The sequence below is a fragment of the Stegodyphus dumicola genome, chromosome 3 (genome assembly GCF_044657685.1).
Source record: "Stegodyphus dumicola isolate Sdum_Otavi_A_Nest chromosome 3, ASM4465768v1".
Classification (NCBI taxonomy): domain Eukaryota; kingdom Metazoa; phylum Arthropoda; class Arachnida; order Araneae; family Eresidae; genus Stegodyphus; species Stegodyphus dumicola.
In genome coordinates, this window is record NC_140770.1 from 57,602,984 (window position 1) to 57,625,233 (window position 22,250).

General features: G+C 33.3%; 1 protein-coding gene across 1 annotated transcript in view; it reads right to left on the reverse strand.

Annotated features, from left to right (window-relative positions):
* Nucleotides 1-8,575, reverse strand: part of LOC118184182 (uncharacterized) — a 30,982-nt gene extending 22,407 nt beyond the window's left edge. The window contains exon 1 of the mRNA XM_035353823.2: nt 8,359-8,575. Within this exon, the coding sequence (XP_035209714.1) occupies nt 8,359-8,360 (2 nt within the window). The 5' untranslated portion in view covers nt 8,361-8,575. The remainder of the gene's footprint in view (nt 1-8,358) is intronic.
* Between the last annotated feature and the right edge of the window lie 13,675 nt (nt 8,576-22,250).

A 22,250-nucleotide genomic window follows, 5' to 3' on the forward strand; every position in this document is an offset into this window, starting at 1 on the left:
ATGAACTCTCAGCGACCTATCCGCTCAAACAAAACATGAAATTTCAGATATTTTAATTTGAAAGAATGCGCTTGAGATTGTGATAATTTAAAGCAAAATAGAGTCTTCATGGTTACGGTAACAGTGAAAATATTTCGAAATTTTCAAATGGAACACCCGCGTTTTTTCTGGGTAAATTGATCAGCGCACCGAATAACCATAAGTAGCAGAACTAACGACGACACAGAAGAAAAAAGTCTGATGTGTACACCACATGACTTCCTTGTACGGAATATTAAATTATACGCATTTTTTCTTGCATTTCATTTAAACTTATTAGATTGAATTATACCTACTTCGCCGACACCGCATAAACCACAATAGAATAAATGCATTCTTTAAAATTCACTTTGTTTACCATAGCGACACTCTGGCGCTAGATTCACTTGACAGTATTATATTTCGTTCATATTATAACTCATAATGCACAATATTTATATCATTTAAAGAATCATCTAATCGTTGCCACATGTTCTATTCAAATACTATAATAAAGCTAGAACGATGTATAAAAGAAATCAAGGAAACAAAACAAAAAAGAAACAGTTTTCACAGACGATTGAGTATTTCTCCTTCAATTAATTCAGTTTTCACTTCGCGAATAAAAACTCAAAATATTTGTATCAAAAATTACAAAGTAAATCTTAAACGCTTATTTCCTCGAAAAAATTCCAGAAAGATTAAGTATGATTTAAATAATAAATGAAGGCGTTATCTTTGTTGTTGCAAAGCTAAGTTTCTGTAGATTGGCAACAAATCCGCTATCCTGCTGTTTCAAATGTAAACAAGAGCAATGGCCGCTATCAAAAACATTATCAAGCTTAGCAGCACTTAAACAATTTTAAAATTGTTGATAATTATAAAAATATTGCATACAGATTTACTAAAGGCATAAAAACCTTAACCGGAAGATAAGAACAACATAATTGAATCATTTTTAAAGCAAAAAATGTACAATTTACAAACATATAAGAGTAAAGAAACTGAGATCACTGAGCCGGCTAACAGAGTGGATATATAGTATATAAATATATTTATATACGTTTGGTGCGGCCGATTGCAACCAAAATATGAGGTGCACATCTACATGTTGTAGCAGTCCTATATACAAAATTTCAACTTTCTGAGGCTACTGCTTTTTGAGTTATGCGAGATGAGTACGTACGCACGCACGTACGTACACACGTACATACCTTCGTACAGACGCCACGAAAAATTCTCTTCAGAATTCATTTTAAAGCAGTTTTATAATTTTTTTTGGAGGAAAAGAGTGTTTCATTCTGTCTTTACGTACATACATCACGGAAATACATCGTTAAATTGCATTTGAAAGAGGTCAAAATGGGATAGTTTCGTTGAAATATGCTGCCTGAAACTTTTCGCGATTACAATACTTCCTTTTTACTTCGTACAAGGAAGTAAAAAGGGAAAACACTTTTATAGGAATTAACAAAAAGTTTTTAGCGTATTTAACGTTTCATCTAAGATAACTCTCCCGTTTCCTGCCCACCGAGATCCTCTGACTTCTGATGGATCTCTGGTTCTAGCGTTATCTGAAATCTAAGGTGTGCACATCAATTTCACGAGATTTTTTTCAGAATTGAAATATGTTATAAAACGTGATGTTATGCAGATTCCTCCTGCAATGTTACATTTCTCTTTCTTGTCAACAATCTCCCGCTTGCAATGCTTTATTTTCTACGATGGCGGGCCATTTAAAATTTCTTATTCCAATAAGTTTTTTTCCTCTTTTTCTTTCTTTGTGTTGTCATTGCTCCATCGTAATATTCTTTGCAAATATTATGCGCTGGTAATTTTCGTCATAGTCTATCGTTATAGATCCGTTTATAGCTGTTAAATGCATTGATCAATTTGAGCAGGAAAAAAGTAGGCATTTCCGTTCGAAAATTCAGAAATATTTCCACCGTAACCATGACAAATATATTCGTTTAAATTATCTCAATGTCGAGGGTATGCTTTCAGATAACAATATCTGAAATTGCCTTGATTTAGCGGATAGACCGCTATGGGTTCACGCATCGGAGAAGATTTTTAAGACTACTGTGTAAGTTTAAAAACACATTACACATAACGAGATCGGAGAATATTAAATTAAATAGCTCAATGAAATACTTGTGGATAATTTTCAGAAATGCTGGAAAAAAACCGAAAGTGTTTAGCAAAGCACATGAGTGTTATCTGCCAAAGAGTGTAATGTCTTTGTAGAGGAATTTTTAAAAGAAAATAGTTCGCTTTTCCCCCGGAAAAACCGTAAATTCTTCTATGCAGCCAGCCCAATCACTAGGATAACAAATTGGGTCGAATTTCTTTATGTTCAGAGGTTTCACCGCTGAACTGCTGTGATAGACTTTGTAGACCATAGTCCACAACTTTGTACCATGGCAATTAGGGAAGACTTTATAGACATATGTTCAGAGGTTTCACCGCTCAACTGCTGTGATGGACTTGTAGACCATAGTCCACAACTTTGTAGACCATGGCAATTAGTGAAGACTTTGTAGACCATAGTCCTCTTCAATGAATAAACATCTGAGGATGTTTTGTAGCTTTTTATAGGATCTGGAATTATAACAGCCTTGTGCAGAAAGACTGATGATTTTTGATGGTGCCATTAACCTCAACCCCACTGCTACAGGTTTTCACTTAATCTGGGCCAAATTGTAAAAATAGAGCACGAGTGTTTCATACGGAAATTAGATACGTGAAAGTCACTTCCAGTACTGAAAGTGGCTTACAATATGTTTCCTTCACTAATGAGTACTGAATGATTATCCATTTAGAAAGAAAAGTATTTAATTTTTTTCAATGGAATATAATAATATTAAAAAAAAATTCTAATATTTTGGAATTCAGGAAGACGAATTTATTTAATTAAAATTTTTATTAATTAAAATAAAATTTTTATTAACTAATTAATTATTAATTTAATTTTTATTTAATTGCTCAAAAACACATGGAAGAGACGCACGCCATAGTAATACTTTATAGCAGAATATTCCTGCACGTTCAAGATAAAAGACCAATGTAATTCTCTTTGAAAATTGAGAGAGTTTTGTGTAATCTAAGAGAAATATGCACGCGTTCTACACAGATGGCTCGAAAACTGCTGAGGGTGTAGGTAGTGCCTTTATATACTACAGGCAAGGCCATGCTGCACACCATTGGAAAGGGTACCTCAATCCAAATAATAGCATATTTCAAGCAGAAGTAGTTGCCATAACAGCTGCCATTGAATACGTGGCGCTCAACAACATCACACATGTGCAGCTTTATACAGACAGTATGTCGACACTGCTTGCTCTTGACAAACATAGTCACGCCTGCCCGCTGATCATACGACTGCAGCATATCCTAAAAGATAATCGGCACGCACATGTTGACCTAGTATGGATTAAAGCCCATGCAGGTAACATGGGTAATGAGACAGCGGATGAACTCGCTAAAGAGACTGCTTCGAACCAAAATGCCAGACCGATATCAGTATCAACACCACCATCTTTCCTCAAAAGTCAACTGCGAAATGCCGCTATCCATTGGTGGCAAAGAGAATGGGATCAGGGCGACACGGGAAGGAGAGCGCATAGCTTCTTGCCAAAAGTAACCACGGAGCGCCTTATGGCAATTGCTCCCCTTACCAACTTCATTACTGGTCATGGTCCCTTCCCGGATTACTTCTACCGCCGCACCATCTCAACCACGGATCGCTGTGTTTGCGGGGGTGAGGGGTCACCGGACCATTATATCTTTCAGTGCCCACTCACGGAACAGTTCCACTTCCCGATACCAGCCAATATCTCAGCATTTCAAAAGTTCCTAGCCAAAAACAGAGCGGCCATAAATAAAATCTGCAAAATAATAACCACCATTGCAGCATATGGCCAGGACCTCTGTCAACCAGAGTAATAGGGCTTACATGCATTACTTGCACTGACATATGCACTCTAATGCTCTACCATCTAATCTCTGACTGCATAGGGAGCAGAAGAAAATTGAACACCATTTTTAGGTGTTTAATTTTCTTTTGTTATAACCTATTAAGTGTTTTTTTTTTAACCGTGCATGTATGTTAATTCAAATGTACTTCAAATGCCAGATGTTAAACAGTTGCCCCTGTATGGCCATGTATCCACACTTATAACTATTAAATAAACTCCAGGGGAAGACGCGGGACATATGCCTGTTAACCTCTGTTAAACTTCAGGCGTCCCCGTCCTCCGTCACCTGTCACCTGTAATCTAAGAGAATTCAAAGTTTTCTTCATCATAAATTTGTATGAAAATACTTATAGACCGTTAAGCAATTCGCATCAAGAAATATAAAAACTCAACTGTATCCTTGATGGAATTGGTATCATGAATCTTCTTCTAGTTGACATGGTAACCAGTTTAACCATGGATGAGACACAGATGAATGGGGTTATAGACGCTAAATTAATTGATTGAAATGTTTATGAATTAGTTTTCAGTATGTAATAGCTTAATGGTAACATCAACCTGACAGACATTTGAATATTTCTTCCAAAAGAGTTAAGTGCTTCTTCCTTTAGTACCAAAATTTCTGGGACTTAGTTTGATTTATTTGCTTATGATAATAAACTTGAATGCTATCTGCTTAAAGAGAGGGTTTCTTGAAGACCTTCTAAGGTTTCTAAGAAAAACTGGCTCGTGTTTAGGTTACACACGGGAAAAACTACCAAAATGCCCATACAGCTAGCCCGCCGAGATTTGAATCCCAGACTGAATTACCAGTGTTTAGTGACTTTACCGCAGATTCACTGATGAGCATTAATATTACTGGGAAATTCAAACACTATAAATAATCTTACGGAATGTTCTTTTTTCAAACTTTTTATTATACGAGTTCTAATTTTAATAGCAAATAAAAGAAACTTTTGGTAATTGAAACAATATAACTAAAAATTCAATTTTTTAAAAATCATTTGAAGTTTATTCAGGTACCTTAAGGGAACTCATACACCTTAAACCCCCTCATGATCTTCGAATATGTGACTGTTGCAGGAATTGAGATATTTTATTTATTTTAAAAGCAATTACTTCCAACTTTTTACAGATGACTACATAATATAGCTGCTTCGGAAACTAGTAACCAGAAAGTTTGTGTTGCCACAAATATTTTTCTAATTTAATCCTCTTTGTGACAAAATATTTCGCCATGTTTCTATCTTGCGCGCATGATGTTTTAAAAATGGCTAATGGTACATACTTGAAATTGGATGGAATTCTTGATATTCTATTTTCTAACTGAACCAACAATCTGATGAATATTTTAGTATTGAAAAATTTTATGGACGGAAACATTACAATTTTTTTTAATAAAATACATTTTATAAACTCATCTCCAAATAAAATAAAAATTTAACATGAAATTTTTAGAATTTTAGGTTCACATTAGTTTCCAAATGTTATAAAAGGTATATATTAAATATGGAATTAAATTACGAAACAGAATGTTTTAAACTGTGCGCGCAAGTTGGAAACATGACGAAAAATGTTGTCACAAAGCGGATTAAATTATAAAAATATTTGTGGCAACACAAACGTTCTGATTACTATTTCAGAAAGCAGCTATATTATGTAGTCAGCTGTAAAAAGTTGGTAGTAATTGCTTTTAAAATAAATAAGTTATCCCAGTTCTTGTGACAGTCACCTATTCGAACATCTTATGAGTTTTAAGGTGTATGAGTTCCCTTAAAATATGTCGAAACAATATACATTTTGAATATTTAAAGTGTAATTGGGAACGCAATGAATATATTCATAACTGTCTAATCTGTATAAATATATAACTGCTACTAAAAGGATTCGAGTGGTCCTTTTTAGCATAAAGGGCGTCAGTCCAGAAGTAATATTAATTTGGTTTTGTCATTTTCCGTTGGTTCTCTATAAAAGCCTCAATCACATTTCAAATTGTTGCCACCGAATGTTAGAGCCCTACATTAATTATATTTAAAGAAATAAATAATGAAGAATCTGCATGAATGTATGTATATTTCTCGCATTTGTGAAAATACAACGGTACCTTGAAGACATCAAATTTTGAATAACGTAGTCCTTCAATCGAACATGGGCATCTGGAAGCCCAAATCTGGAATTTGGTTTATTAGCTATTTCATATTTTGAAAAACTTTAACGAAATTTTGATTAACAAAACGATTTCAAAGCGATCCCTTAACATTAACAACACATGCATCATCAAGCACGGATATTTTCTTTACATTTCTTACTGGTATGTTGGTAGCGTAGCAACGCAAAGACGTTACAATGTTTAATGGTATTTTGCGTCGAATAACTCATCGCTTCTCAAGTCCCGTTTGGAAACCAACGCGAGAAAAACGCGTCTTTAGGCATAATACAAAACCTGATTTTTTTATTATTTATATTATTTATTTATTTTTGTTTTATTCTACTTGCATCAGGTCTCAAATTTATAACAGTGATTTACAGCTGAAAGTTCAGAAATAATAGTTTAAAATTAGCTGAAAAGTATAACTATTTCAGATGCTTTAGATTTATAATTTTTGATTTGAAGCAATAATGATTTATTAAATTTTATCAAAGATTTATGTGAGATAGATATCTTATCAAAGATTTATGTGAGATAGATCTCAGAACTAATCATTCTTTAACATATTCTTTAACATAATGCTACATTAACATATAACATTAGCGTTAATTAACATATAGCATTAGCATTCATTAACATATAGCATTAGCATGAAAGTAAAATGTAAGAGAAGGAGAAACTTATCGAAAAGATAATTTTGCATGAGAAATTTAAAGAACAAGCATTAGAAATAAATTGTCTTCAAGTGACAAAAGAAAAACTGAATCATCTATGCGTGTCTAAGAAACAGGAGAATTATGTTTTAACAAAAAAAATGACAATGAAAAATCCGAAAGATTTCAAATTTTATATTACGCCCAAAGGGTTTTTTTTTAAAGTTTTATGTGGTACCTTTATTTATCAAATATCATGTTCTTCACACTTAAACCACATAAAATTCAATTCAACAGTAATATCACAAAATATTTAAAAACAGCATAGTTTTAGAATTTCCGATAGACAGTCTCACGCGTTGGAGATATTTTTTTTTTTAAATTTTTTTTTAGTACAGTGTTACTACTGCTCGCTTTGAAATCATTGAGTTTCTTCATCAAAACCTTATAAATGCTTTACAAAATGCTAATAAAAAATTCTTTAATGTTGCAAAAAATATGAAATAGATAATAAAAAAAATTCCGAATTTCGGCTTCCAGATGCTCATATTCGGGTGGAGACGTACTTTATTCAAAATTTCATGGCTCTACGGACCGTTGTTTTATCACAAAGCAAGAAAAATACTTACATCTATGAGGATTCTTCATTATTTAATTTCTTTAAATATAATACAGGGCGATAATATTTCGTCGCAACAATTTGAAAATTTAAAAGCCACAAAATACCAAAACGAAATTAATAGTCCCTCTTGGCTAACGCCTTTTGGGATAATAATGAAAAAAAAAAAAAAAAAAAAAAAAAAAAAAAAATACAATGTAAATTCGAAATTTTTCAGATTTAATATCACACCCAAGGGGACCACGTTTAACGTTTTGTGGGTTACCATTATTTATTAATTATCATGTTCTTTGCATGTAAACCATATAAAACTCAATTCAAGAGCAATATCACAAAATATTTAAAAACAGCATATCTTTAGAATTTCCGATAGACAGTCCTGCCGGTTGGAGATAAAAATATCTTTTTCCGTACAGTGTTGCCATTGCTCGCTTTGAAATCGTTAAGTCTCTTAATCAAAAATTCGTTAAAATTTTACAAAATGTTAAATAGATAATAAAACAAATTCGAAACTGGACGTCCAACTGCCGACGTAAGGGTTGAGTATTACGTTATTCAAAATTTCATGGCACGAGGTACCGTCGTTTTTATCACAATGCGAGAAGAATCATGCAGATTCTTTATTATTTAATTTCTTTAAGTATAATACAGGGCGGTAATATTTGGTGGCAACAGTTTGAAAAATGAAGCGTGAAACAAAATGCCGTTTCGAAACTAATAGCTCTTCTAGGATAATAAATATATAATGGAAATCTATATTAGTTAACGTTTTTAAATTTATTAAACATTTTTAGAACATATGTACTTTATAAGAGTTGGAACTAAGAAAAATTAAAAACTTAATTGGAATTAAAGAATTTCTTAAAATTCTAAAAAAAAGTTTTCTGGTAATTACTTAATAAATATTAAAAGTATCGCAAGCATGTTAAATGTTTCACTTACATTTTGGTAGCATTCAGAAGTTTTATTTCATCGAAAAATCATATCCTAGATGGTCTTTCAATTGCTAGATACTCTGTACTGGACATTCCATCAGTTACCTTATGTAGTCCGAGTCTTGTCAACGCCTCAACGACCAGTTCTGGAAAGACGTTTAAACACAACTTGCGAGAATTGTAAACAACAGTTTTTAAAATACGCCTTAGAGAAAATGGAACAATGTCAGTTGAGACGTTTTCTGAAAAAATTGCTTTTCATTTGTTGTCTGAGACATCCGTAAATTGGTTATTAGCATTGTGGGCTACTTCCCGAAATGGGTCAGTGGACATCCATGTGACAAAATTCAAAATCCAGTACGTTTCTAATGAGGAATTATGGGGAAAAACAAGTCTAGTTTTGATTCAGTGAAAACATTCTAAAGAAGAACCAATTGGCATTCCCAAGTTCAATGTCTCTTAAGTAATATAAATCCCCTGAAGTTCGCGAAGTGACAGGACTCGCGGCCACTTTGTTATACTTGACTGGAATTACGTAAATAATAGGAGAACATGAATAGGATATAAAACGAGAAGCAATCTAAATTGATCCTTAATGACAATAAAAATACATTATTTTATCATTATTTATCCGAATATTTGTTAGTAAAGACATAACATTAAAGATCTTGTAATAAATTTCGAGGCAAATGACAAAAGGAAATAAAAATGTTTTCCAGCCTAAGAATATTTCGCTTCGTCTGTGATACTTGTGGTGAACGGCGTTTTAAATCATTTCTGAATTATGTGTTTTAAATTAAACGTATGGAAAAGAAAAGTATTTTTTTCACTATTATAATATTCTTGACTGCATATGATTAGAAATAACATAACAGGGTAGCTAACAATGGCGAATTCTTAATCTAAAATATCAAAGAAAACCTTACGCAAACTGAGTGAGGAGTGAGGTTAAGAACACACTTACGTATATGTTATTTAATTTAATACTTCTATTATTTTTTAAAACTTTCTTGATTCCTATATAAGACGTATTCACACGTATCCCTCAACTTATATATGGGAGCTGCACGACTTTTCAGCGAACTTAATACTAAATTAATATAATTTAAGCAGGTGTTTTTTTATATATTTTCTCTTATATTTTTTAGTAAGTGCATTACATGAAAGTAATAATAAATGAAAACTTTTTCCTCTCTGAATATAAGGAAATTTTTCTTTCTAATATGGAGTAAGATTACGTTCAATTTATTTGAATTTATTCTTGATTTAAAAAACTGATCTCAGCATTATTTAAAGGCCCACCAATGGCCGAGCGGTAAAGACTCTAAACACTGGTAGTTCGGTACGAGGTTCGAATTCCGCAAACGGGCTGGCTTCATGGGCGTTTTCGAGTTTTCCTCAAGTGATAACGTGTTAATGCGAACACGGTTTCCTCAGAAATTCCTCCACGAAGGCACCCGTCCTTTCCGTGTAGCGTCTTAGGACGGAACACGTAAATAATAGTGATGATAATGATAATAATGAGCCGCCCAACCGGTATAGTGGTTAGCGTCGCGGACTGCCATGCCGAAGGTCCCGGATACGAATGCCGGAGAAGGGCATGGATGGTTGTAAATGCATAGTGTCGGTGCAGTATGGGGTCCTTGAGTATGGAACTCGGAATGTATTCCTGGGGTATTTAGAGGATTCCTTGCCAGTGTTGTTTTTGAAATTTTGCGTTAAGGAACATGAGGCATATGTGAGAATAAAGGAAACACAGAAGTCTTCTGTTGCTCAGCATTGTTGGTCCGAAAATCACATTTTCAACTTTTCTGCAGCCAAAATTATTCAAAATACATCTTCCATTGGTGAATTCGGTTTTCTAGAGATATTTCACATTCAGAAAAAAATCTTTCTGTTCTAGTTAACGACCCTAATTCCAATGCATCTTTGCCTTTAGCCTTTAAATAAATAATGTTTTATTTCTGGTTTCATCAACAGATGGCGCTAGTAGCTTGACTCCTGTCCAGTCTTTCTTATCTTATCTAATCACTGTATCTTATCTCGTTCATTTGCGCTTTTGCAGCTGAGGATGATGGTTCGGTAAAACCATCGAAACTTGCCCTGTGAAAATTTGAAAATAGAACGCTGATTTTTATTGTTTGACTTCTGAATTAGTATTATTTTCGGCGTGTTATTGTGTTTCAATTCAAGTAATAAAGGGTTTTTTATGATACTCTTTCCGCACTTTCTGATGCTTCATAAGTTCCGTTTCACTCTTTGAATTACAGAATGAGCATTGCATGATAGATCTTTTAAGCGAATAGCAGCCTTTAAAACATGAACTGATGAAATTTGCTATTAAAATCTTTTTTTCCGAGGATTATAGCCTCTGTTATTTTACGATAACATGATAGATTAGTTGAAATTCTTTCTTCTTAGCTTAAGTAAATAAGTAAAAGTAAAACAGTTTACTTAAATTTTAGCAAAAGTGAAACAGCAGCAATTTTCAGCTAACTATTACGAACAACATTTTGAATTTAAAGATTTAACGGATGTGATTGGGATAACATTGTAGAGACATTAGGATTTTTTTGGAAGCAGGAGGAATGAAAAATTAGCAAGCGCCTTCGCCGAGAATCGAACCACGGACCTCTGGAATACCGGCCCAGCGTGCAGAACCACTACACCACGAAGGCACGCTAGGAAAGCGGGAGAAATACCTTATATACTCCCCCTTTTAAAGGGCGACTGGGGTTTTTAGGAAACCCAATCGCCAAATCCTGAATGAGGAGAATCATCATCCACAAGCGTTTTAGTTCGGGCGCCAGTGTAGAGACATTAATCATATTTTTTTTAAAAGCCGGAGAGATGAAAAATTAGCAACCGCCTTCACCGGGAATCGAACCACCGACCTCTGGAATACCGAGCCAGCGTGCAGAACAACTACACCCACGAAAGCACGCTAGGAAGGCGAGAGAATATAATATAATATCTTACACGTTGAAAAAGGTGACTATGCTAGATGATGGGATTGAAGCTTTAAAAGACGAATGTTATCCATTTCTTCAAGAAACAGTTCTTGTTGGTTACATATTATACATGGCAAATGTACTGAGCATGGTATTTTCAGTGATGCTAATTGGTTCATACAGAGTAAAATATGTGAATAAATGACGCAGCTTCTTTCAGATATTCTTGTTTTCACTTTAGAAATGAATAAATATGGCTTTAGATCAAGTTAATAAATATTCTTAGTTTATTTTCTTCGGCATGTAAGTAAAAATCTTCTGGCAGCTGTCCCAAACTGGCGGCATGCGATTCCTGAAGCAACGTTATGCAGCCGGCGACAACGAAATATTTTTTAAATGAGAATGATCGTTTTGTTTGAGAGTGCATTTACAGGAGAACAGTTTAGGGTCTTGCCTTGGACCAATATTATGGAACACAGTACTAGATTCTGTCCTCATCCTACGTGAGAATGACGAAAATATAAACATTCAGGCATAAACAGATGATTTTATGCTAGTTGAGAAAAATCGCTCAGAAAGAGAGTATGAAACTAGAGCCCAACATGCAGTGAACTCATTCATAAACTGGGCAAAAGATCTTAAGCTCATATTTGCATCTAAAACGCAAAGCATACTCATTAGTTCGTATTGAAGACATACTCGTACCCCTTGGGTTAAAATTAATGGAGATGACATTAAAATTGTTGTGAAACACATGAAATACTTGGATGTTTGCGTTGATGACCGACTTATGTGGTATGAACATATCGCGCAAATTAAATAACGATCGCACAAGTTGTCTAATTCGTTCAACAAGAATCACACCAGCCAAATGAGGAGTAGCCTGTAGGATGCTAAGAATATGGTATCAGAAAGTTGCAGAAAAAGTAGCTTTGCATGAAGCCTCTGTTACGTCTGCAGCTCAGATCTGCAGAACGAGCATTCCTCCTGAGCATCTGTCGAGGCTACAGAACATCCACTATCAATGCGCTAAACGTTCTAACTGACCTTTTCCCCTTCATGTTGATGTACAAAGCGAAAATGCTGTAGTACGCACACTTAGACTGCACGCTAATACATCTCTGTGGGGCAGAGAGTTCATCTGCATTGACTATAAGCGCAATAGCTCAACAGTGCTCTGCCATTTAGCAGAATTCGATCTTCATACGAAATTGCAAGTTCTATAAACTTTTGAGTCATATACAGGATATAATGATGGATCAAAGGGGGAGCAAGGTATGGCCTGTGTCTTCTGTGTGACCCGAGGAACCAGCAGCAGTATATTTACCGGGGCACGGTAAATATACTGCTGCTGGTCCGCAGAAACTAAATTCTGGCAATGCATTGCCCCAAGCTGAGTCTGCAGCTCTTAGAGCAGCAGTTCATTACAGCATTCTATTTGGTCACGAATTAACAATATATTCTGCGCTCATGTACTCATGCACAGTCACATCTGCACTCATGTACAGACTTTACGGGGTTGGAAAAGTCAGAGCATCGTAGCTGAAGAGATTCAGATAATGCTGCCCTCCTTGCTGACAAATGTCAGAGCAAATCTCCATTGGATCGGTACACATACTGGAGTGCAAGGCAATGAAAAAGCAGACGAAACGGCCACATTGGCAGCCACGGATGACGGACGAATGTACTAGGATAGATGCTGTACATACCATGACCGAAGTCACACCTGAAAATGGACACTTGCTGAATGAATGCACAGGAAAGCGACCTCTTGATGGAGCTGTTGCAAAGTTCCTGGGATAACGATGGCACTGTCAGGAGAGTACATAATTACCTTCCCAAGATCAGAGATAGATTACGCAGTGGTATTGCTGAGCTAACATAATTCCTGACGGAACACGGCCCATATATGAGCTATTTATTTTATTTTGGCTTTCGAGACAACGCGCAGTGCATATATAGGGGGGTGTGGGGACTCTGATTGTTATATTTTCGACTGTTAAGAAATAAATGCTATGATCTCCGCAATCTGTCAGTTAAAAACCAACATGTATGGGCAAATAACATGCAACCCATACGCGCTCAGATGTGTTCAGAAATGTACTAAAATAGCTCTTGGAAGCTCCAATTGACTAAATAACTAGACGGCATCCTCCCATAACTAACGGCAGTGAAAAAAAGTACCATAGATTAGAAAAATTAACAATATTCATATTTTGTCAAGTTAGTGGTATATCAGCTCACTAGATGTTATTTCAAGTACTGTTTGAACATCTATCTCCAACGTAAATTCTGCATAACGGTATTAATATAAAGAACACTTGTATTGGAATATAATTAGTCTATCATAATATTGTAAATTGTATGTATATACTTGTACTGGTGCACCAGTAGTTTTGTACTACACATTGTACAGTATTATTTTCATTGTATACGTGTAATAATTTATTGCCATGCATCTATTTTCAAATGAGTACAAGAGTATGTTTGCAACAGTGTAGTGTTTCGAGAACCCACAAAAAGACAGCTCTATTTCTAAACCCAAACTAAACGAACAACACATGCACTGCCCCAATCAGCTTAAGAACAATATAATTAAAACAGACTGCTTTAGCCGCATGGCTGACTTCACTCCATGCACTGTATTTTAGTAGTCCTCTTTTGTACAGACAGCTCCCTTCATTCGAACTTGGGAATAAAATTAGAATCATTGGAAGGGTTTAAAAAGGCTGACTAACTGCTCTGTCGCTAGAATAAAGTAGAGGAAAAAAGTTTTTTTTTTTTTTTTAAATCAGTAGGTAGAAATTACGAAGTCTACGTGATGACAGACTACGATGAGTATTTACAATTTACGAAGGAGACATTTTCTAATAATCTTCCTCCAAAACTGGAAACATTATGAAAATCGAAATGCCATGAGGGTTTGTAAGAAATAAAGGAATTTGTAATTATTTACATACAAATATTTTTTTCGCCATAGAAAACATCTAATTAAAAAAAAATATGTTTCATTATTTTTTCTCAAATTTTGTTTCTCTTGGGACGTTTTCTTCGTATATGTATATATTTTTGCTTAAACAAGTTACTTATTGGTTACTTCAATGTATTATGATTATTTTAGTATATTTTAGTCTGAAAATTTTAAATTTTAGCTGCTAATGCGTTTAATTTGAGACCAATAGAAATTTCTTGTAAGTACCAAATTTTTGATTTTAGATATAAATGTTTTTAATGCATATTTTGATAAACATATAGCAAGAAATTTTAAAATTTAGTAAAATATTTTTTGTTTGGAACAAAAATGTTTCTTCTTCCTTCTTTTCTTTACCTTTTTTTTTTTAATTGGTACATTCAGGTCTTGCATTTGGTCAGCTTACAATTTGAGACCACTGTCTTATTATACTTGAATCTAAGAATCGACAGTTACCACTACTATTTTTTCTACTAGCGTTTTTAAAATTTCTCCATAATTTGCATAGATAAAAAAATCTTCTTGCCGCATACACGTTGTGTGAGTATTAAATGCAATTAAGGTACATTTAAAAATTTTCCAGTCTTAATTATGTACACAAATTGATGAACAGGAATATTATTCAGAAGAAATGAATAGAAGAAATGAATTTTCTGTTTTTCTGTATTAAAAAAAAATCATTTCCTATACCTGTCGGCATTCAATTTTTTTTCCTAAGAATACACACACATTTTTAAATCCGTTCAGCAAGAAACCTTCATACGTATTTACTCCGTATGTGTTACTTTTTTATCGTGAATTATATTTGCTAAGCCAATGCGGACTTGTAAAAGTACTTCTTTAATTAATTTTCAACTTATGCAAAGCTTGTTTACTGATAATGTTAACTTTCTGCCTGCAAGGAGAAACACAGACCTTCTTTGTGAAGTTTGCAGAATTTTATTTTCTTATAAGGACATGTTTATAATATTAATTGTTGATGAAAAGGCAAAACAGCTATTATTTCAGTTGTCAATCCCAATGCCAGACAGTCAACAATCATTGGTATTTTTAGCAGCTTTTGCGTTTCGTTGTTTTCTTTTATATGAAAAATACAATTTATTATTGAAATAAAATTTCTAATACTTGGAAATTAATTTCTGCTATTTTATATAAGTATTCTGACATGGAAAATATACTTTACTTGAAACCGCTGATAATAAATGATAAATAAATTATATAAAATTGAAAAAGGATAAAAAAATAAAGAAAGGGAGCTGGAAGAAGGAAAAACAAATTCGCAAAACAAACCACTTATTTAAACGAATCGACTAATTGAAATTTTTATTGATCTATTGTATATGTATAAATTCATTTTTACAGAAAGAGGTCAGATAATTCTGTATTTTATACATCACACGTTTAAATATTAAATATCATTACAGCTTATTTAACATTCCCACATTTTATAAATTTCAGTCTTTTTCCCCAATGTTAATGAGATTTTTTATCTTATTCCTTACCTTATGTGAACCAGAGCATGCAATCTGTTCCTCAAACATCTTCAGAGAAGGTTATAAAGAATTTTATCCCTTTTTTTCCGCATGCCTGTTGTTGTTACCAATTTCACTGACAATGGTCAGCAAAAGCTGACGATATTCATCGTGGCAAAGAGACAAATGGACCTGCCGTTGGCAATAGCCTTGAGCACCATATATGTGACAGCCCGACATTAGTTCAGTCACCCCCCCCACCGAGTTTTGTGAGACAACCCTGCCTGGGGAACGGATCCAAGGTTCTCTCACTCCTCTTCCGCTTGCCAGCCTCTCGAGAGGACTTCCGGCTCGTCGCCTATTTAGAGTGCACCCATACCGCACAGACACTATACATTTACAAACATGTCTGCCTTCTCCGAGATTCGAACCCAGGCCTTTCGGTACGGCAGTCAGAGTCACTAATCACTATCCCGGCTGGACGCCGTTCAGCATGTCTACGCAGTGTAACTGGAAGCACGCTCGGCGAGTATTCAAGAAATCTAGAGTTCGAATCCCGGCCAGGGCATTGCTGATTTCTTCAGTGTCTTGGATTTGAAATATTCTGAAAAGTCTCTACATAAATTTATTTCGTACTTATTACGGAAAGGCTTCCATGACTCTATTTGCTTCCATGACTGAAGTTTTTATAACTGGCCTGATTTCTAATTTTATCCTTCAGCTTAGATTTCCTAATTATGATAAAAATTATTTCTAACTGATAAATTCATCCGAAAATGGATTTATAATAAAGCTGACTTTGTGAGTTCTAACTTTCAAACTGAACATGAATTGTCCACTAAATTGATATTGCAATCTATATTTCTCTAAAGAAGACTTATAAAACATCTTGTAGAGACATAAGGTTTTTTTTGAAGCAGGAATGAATTAAAAATGAACAATGCCCTAGCCGGGACTCGAACCTGGACCTCTCAAATGCGCGCCGAATGTGCTAACGTTACGCCACGAAGGCATGCAGAAAGGAGAGCATACCTTATAACCTGTATAAGTAAAACTAAATTTATCTACCACAGTTTGTAGAACAAACTTAACGGAATTACATTCGTGAACAGAACAATTGTGGTTTAGTTGAATATACTGAGTGACTTTGCTTCAGTCGTAGGTCAGCTCTGCTTACACTGAAAATTCTCATATTTATTCCGTTTTACATCCATATTCAATATTTCACTTAACAAATCTATCAATAAATAGTTCTGTTAGAGAGTAGGGCGTTAGCGATGAGCTAAACAACAGCTGCTGATATGATTTTTGCAGCACGTAAACACTATCGAAAATTGCAGTCTAATATGTATGGTGTTTAAATTTCTCTCTCGCCTGACCTAGTTATTTTAACGGAAGTGAATTTAAAATCATGCGACGGAAATAAAGGTAAACACGATACAACAGGCATGTCAAACTTAGTACCCTAAGGGCTCCAAACAGTCTTTGAGATAAATCCAAAGATATTAGTTTTTAACGGTCTTCCAAAAGGGTCTTTTAACCTTTTTTATGCTCTCGCTGGGCACACAGTCTACCCATCTGCTCTTTCACTCCCGCTAACCCATTGTTTTTGTCTTTTTAGCTTTATTATTAAGCATAATTTTCATCTCGCTAAGCCCCGCACACACAGTTCAACAACAAAATTCTTAAAAGCTGAATAACATCATATGTTTAGAATTTCCGATGCAGTGTTAAGTATTGGCATAAATATTTTAATATTTTTTTTCAGTTTTTACTCAGTTTATAATATCCATATTCATGTAACAGAAAAAAAATTGTCTTTTTATTGCTAACCTTTTGTGTGCTAATTTTACTTCTTAAATATTACGTTCTTGGTACTAAGACCACACACAATTCAATTCAACAGCAAAATCACAAAATATTTAAAAACAACATCTATCTTTAGATCTCCCAATAGACTGTTAGAGACTGCCATACATATTTTCATATTCGCTATATTATTTCTTTAAAAAATAACCGCTTAAGCGACCATCCTCATAAAAGTTTATAATGTCTATGCCTCTTTGGGAACATAAACTTTTAAAAGGACTCTTGAAGAATTATCTTCTATCCTTCGTGAAACTAAACAAACATCAGAAGAAAAATATGTACAAGGCCCTTTTATTCAAGCATAAAATTAACAAATGACCCAACATGGGTTACAAAAAGCCAGCACTTCTGGCTTAACAGAAATACGTAACGAATAATAATTTCAAGGTGTGGTAGATTAGCCTGACGGATAACAGAATACTTTAACACTCAGGAAGGAGTCTGGTTTGTAGTTAGCCCACGAGACAAGACTTTATATTTTCTTAAATTTCTTAATTTTCTTAAATTTCTTAAATAAAAATCTTCACGAGACTTTATATTTTCTTAAATTTTTTTAACGGCGTGAACGCCGCTAACGCAAGTCTCTAAGAATCACAGCACAACGTGGCCTGGAATAGGCAAACACGCTCTAAAACTAACTTCCGAAACTCTTGTTTAACCTTCCGGCTGATCATCCCGCGATTTCCGCGGGAATATGTTTTTCTTCCTTTATTGAGGAGCGCATCCCGTTTATTCCCCATTTATTTAACCATTGAAATAAATTATATACAGTATTAGGCGCTTAGTTTACGTTTTGGACAACAGATATCGTTAGTTGTCCACTAAATTGCGGCATTTGAAGGCACGTGGGTATTAGCGCTCAAACTTCACTTTTTGCCTCTTTTTTCTTACAGAAATGGCTGCTAGAAAACGTTCAGCGATTATCTTGATTATTTAATTAAATTATTGAATTAATTATTAGATTTATTAATTGGATTGATTATTAATTAGATTGATTATTAATTAGATTTATTGAATCTGGTGCAAAAACTGTGAAGTTGGACTTTGCCTTGAACCCTGTTTTGAACTCTGTCATACTAAACTGCATTTCTAAGGTATTTTACCCTCAGCGCTTTATATTTTCTTAAATTTTTTATGTAATAAATATAAATTAAATTACAGTTAATTTATATTTATTGCAAAATTATGCAATACATATAAATTAACAATATAAATAACAATGCAATAAATATAAATATAAATTTTTGCAATAAATTTATATTTATTGCAAAATTATGCAATAAATATAAATTAACTGTAATTAGACTGAAATTTATTTTTAAAAGATTTTTTGGGGATAACATCTGAAATTGGTTTTCCTAGCAACTTGGTTTCTCATGATAAAAATCTATATAAAAAAATATTTTCTAGAAAGAAAAATTGCATTTTTGGAAGCGATTTCGGTCCACAAATTAAGCAGTGAGAGGGTTAATAGCACTTTATTCTACTTTAATGTGAATACCTTTTCCATTATGTATTCGGACGTGATTCTAAAACTACGTTCTGGTCGGAAGTAGTAAGTTGAAGTTAAGCCTCGACAGGAACTTTAACTCAAAATTTAACTATTAATAAAATTAACATAATTCTTACAACCTGTTTTTGAAAATGTGTGTTTGAATTTCTGTCAAGGTCTACGGTATAGGTTTAATTAGATGCATTTATATCCTTTGTTAAAGGAGGATGTAGTTTGAAAACTAGGTCTAGATTAGCTGGTAAACTTGCGTGTGTAAATTTCAACCTAACCACTCACAAGTGATACGGGAGGATAAACTTATAGAGTTTTAATTCTACGTCTGTTAGTTTGATATTCTGGTGGTGATAATTACCTCACGGAACAGAGGTAATATCTTATGGAGATTGTATTGGAATAGTTATTTGCAACCCACAACAAGCGTTATAACTGAAAGTAATCCAATCACGTCGATTATCCGAGAATATGATAGAGGTGTTTTTTTTTTGTTTTTGTTTTTTTGTTTATCTTATATGTGGCATTTCTGAATGAAGGCAACCATTCTAAAGCTGATAGCTCTCTGATGATTTGTCATAATTATTCATCCGTATCTATCTCTTCTTTTCATATGCCTTGGGTGAAAGATGCAAGTTCATTAAGACATTCTTCTCTTCCTAACTTTAATGTGTAAAAGGAACATTTGAACTTATCCTTCATTTTATTACATTCATTTCTGTTCTTCCATCTAAAGCAAAAGTTTGCATTTTTGGAGTTTGATTTGTTAACAGCATGTAGCATAGTCATTCGATATAAACATTACATTTGGGATAACAAAAAGAATTATCTGCAGTTCTTTTTTTTTTTTTTTTTTTTTTTTGTAAAACTGGAGATTAAGATCTCTAAAGCGTAATTCTTTTTAATAATGGTTGTTTATTTAATTTCTCAAGAATCAAAATATGAAAAATATTTTGGGAAAATATCTATAAAAGTGAACAGGAAATTCCTTTAATCAAACTGAAGAAAATTCTTGGAGGATTAAATTTCTCATCTATTTTTGGTTTTATTAAATTTATGAAACAATGAATCCCAAGACTAAAACAAAACTTCTGAACTCAAGTTAAATTAAATTAAGTTTGGGAACGAAAGCTGAATAACAGCTTACAGCAAAGAATTTCAAATAACAAATAAAATTTTAAAATAATTAATATGCTAACAAAAATTTTTCTGCTCTATTTACTTAAAACGTTATATTAAATAATATAACGTTTTAAATATTTTCCCGAAATTTCACCATATTCAAGAAATGCTTATAAATTTCATCTCTATGATTTTGTGAGTAGAAGCTAATTTTACAACTCATTTTTCACCTTTTGAGAAGCATGCAAAAGGTGTATATATTAAATCTTAATAATGTTTCTTCAATTGCGGGTCGTAGCCATTTATAGGCGTTGGCCACTATTAAGGCTGGAGTAGAGGTCTCTTTATTATAGAGGCACCTAAAAGGTGAGACATAGTCCTCCTACGAAAGAACGGACAAATTACATCCTCACCTTGTCTGGGATTCGAACCTGGGCCCTTCGGTACGGCAGTCAGAGACATTAACCACTTTTCAAATCTTATATAACAATTTTAGTGAATTAAGATAAAGAGGTATAGGTTGAAAAGTTTGTTTCTCAAAATTTCAAAACTTTAGAATGAAATTTTAATTTTATTTTACAATTCTGAAATTTTAATATCATAAATGTCAAATAGCCCAACAATTAGTGCAATAACCTTATATCAAATTATATTTGATATAAATTTTGAAATTTTGGAAATAAACCTTTCTCCCTTTTTTCGATGATGTAAACAATATATCGTACTTCTACTCGATGATGTAAACAGTAAAATTCTGATATGCTTAGTTTGCAAAGCTGCGAAAACTCATTTAAACATTAAATAAACAATCGAAATCGAATTTTGAAAATTTCAATTTCTATTGTGAATTTCCACATAGCGTTGTCATCGACAAAGAGTGTGTCTATAAAATTTGAGTTTCATGACTATCAAGGAGTAGGTTAAAAATCAATAACAATATTATTAAATCATCTCGTTCAAAAATATTCAATCTGTGTCTTATTTTCGGTAGCAAATTATTGATTTAAGTCTGCGTCCACTAAATTAAAAAAAAATCTGATGTGTACACCACATGACTTCCTTGTACGGAATATTAAATTATACGCATTTTTTTCGTGAATTTCATTTAAATTGATTGGATTGAATTAAATGTACTTCTTCGACAGCGCATAAACCACAATAGAATAAATGCACTATTTAAAATTCACTATACTTGTTTACTATCACGACACTCTGAATGCACAAAATTTATATCATTTGAAGAATTATCGTTTCCACATATTCTATTCAAATACTATAATAAAGCTAAAACAATGTATGAAAGAAATTAAGCAAACAAAACAAAAAAGAAACAGTTTTTCACAGACGATTTAGTATTTCTAATTCAATTAATTCAGTTCTCACTTCGCGACAAGGCAAAAATACATAAAATCTCAAAATATCTGCATTAAAAATTACGAAGTAAATCTTAAACACTTATTTCCTCGAAAAAAATTCCAGAAAGGATTAAGCATAATTTAATTCGCAATAATAAATGAAGGCGTTATTTTTGTGTTGCGAAGCTTAGTTTCTCTATATTGGCAACAAATCTACAATTCTGCTGTTTCAAATGTAAACAAATATATCCGCCATGTTATTTAAAACTTAACCGCACTTAAACAGCTTTTAAATTGTTGATAACTGTGCAAATATTGCTTCCAGAATTATGAAAGCAAAAAAACCTTAACCGGAAGATAAAAACAACATAATTCAATCATTTTTAAAGCAAAAAATGTACAATTTACAAACATATAAGAGTAAAGAAACTGAGATCACTGAGCCGGGTAACAGAGTGGATATATATATAAATATATTTATATACGTTTGGTGCGGCCGATTGCAACCAAAATACGAGGTGCACATCTACATGTTATAGGAGTCCTATATACAAAATTTCAACGTTATGAGGCTACTCGTTTTTGAGTTATGCGAGATACGGACGCCACGAAAAATTCTCTTCAGAATTAATTTTAAAACAGTTTTATAATTTTT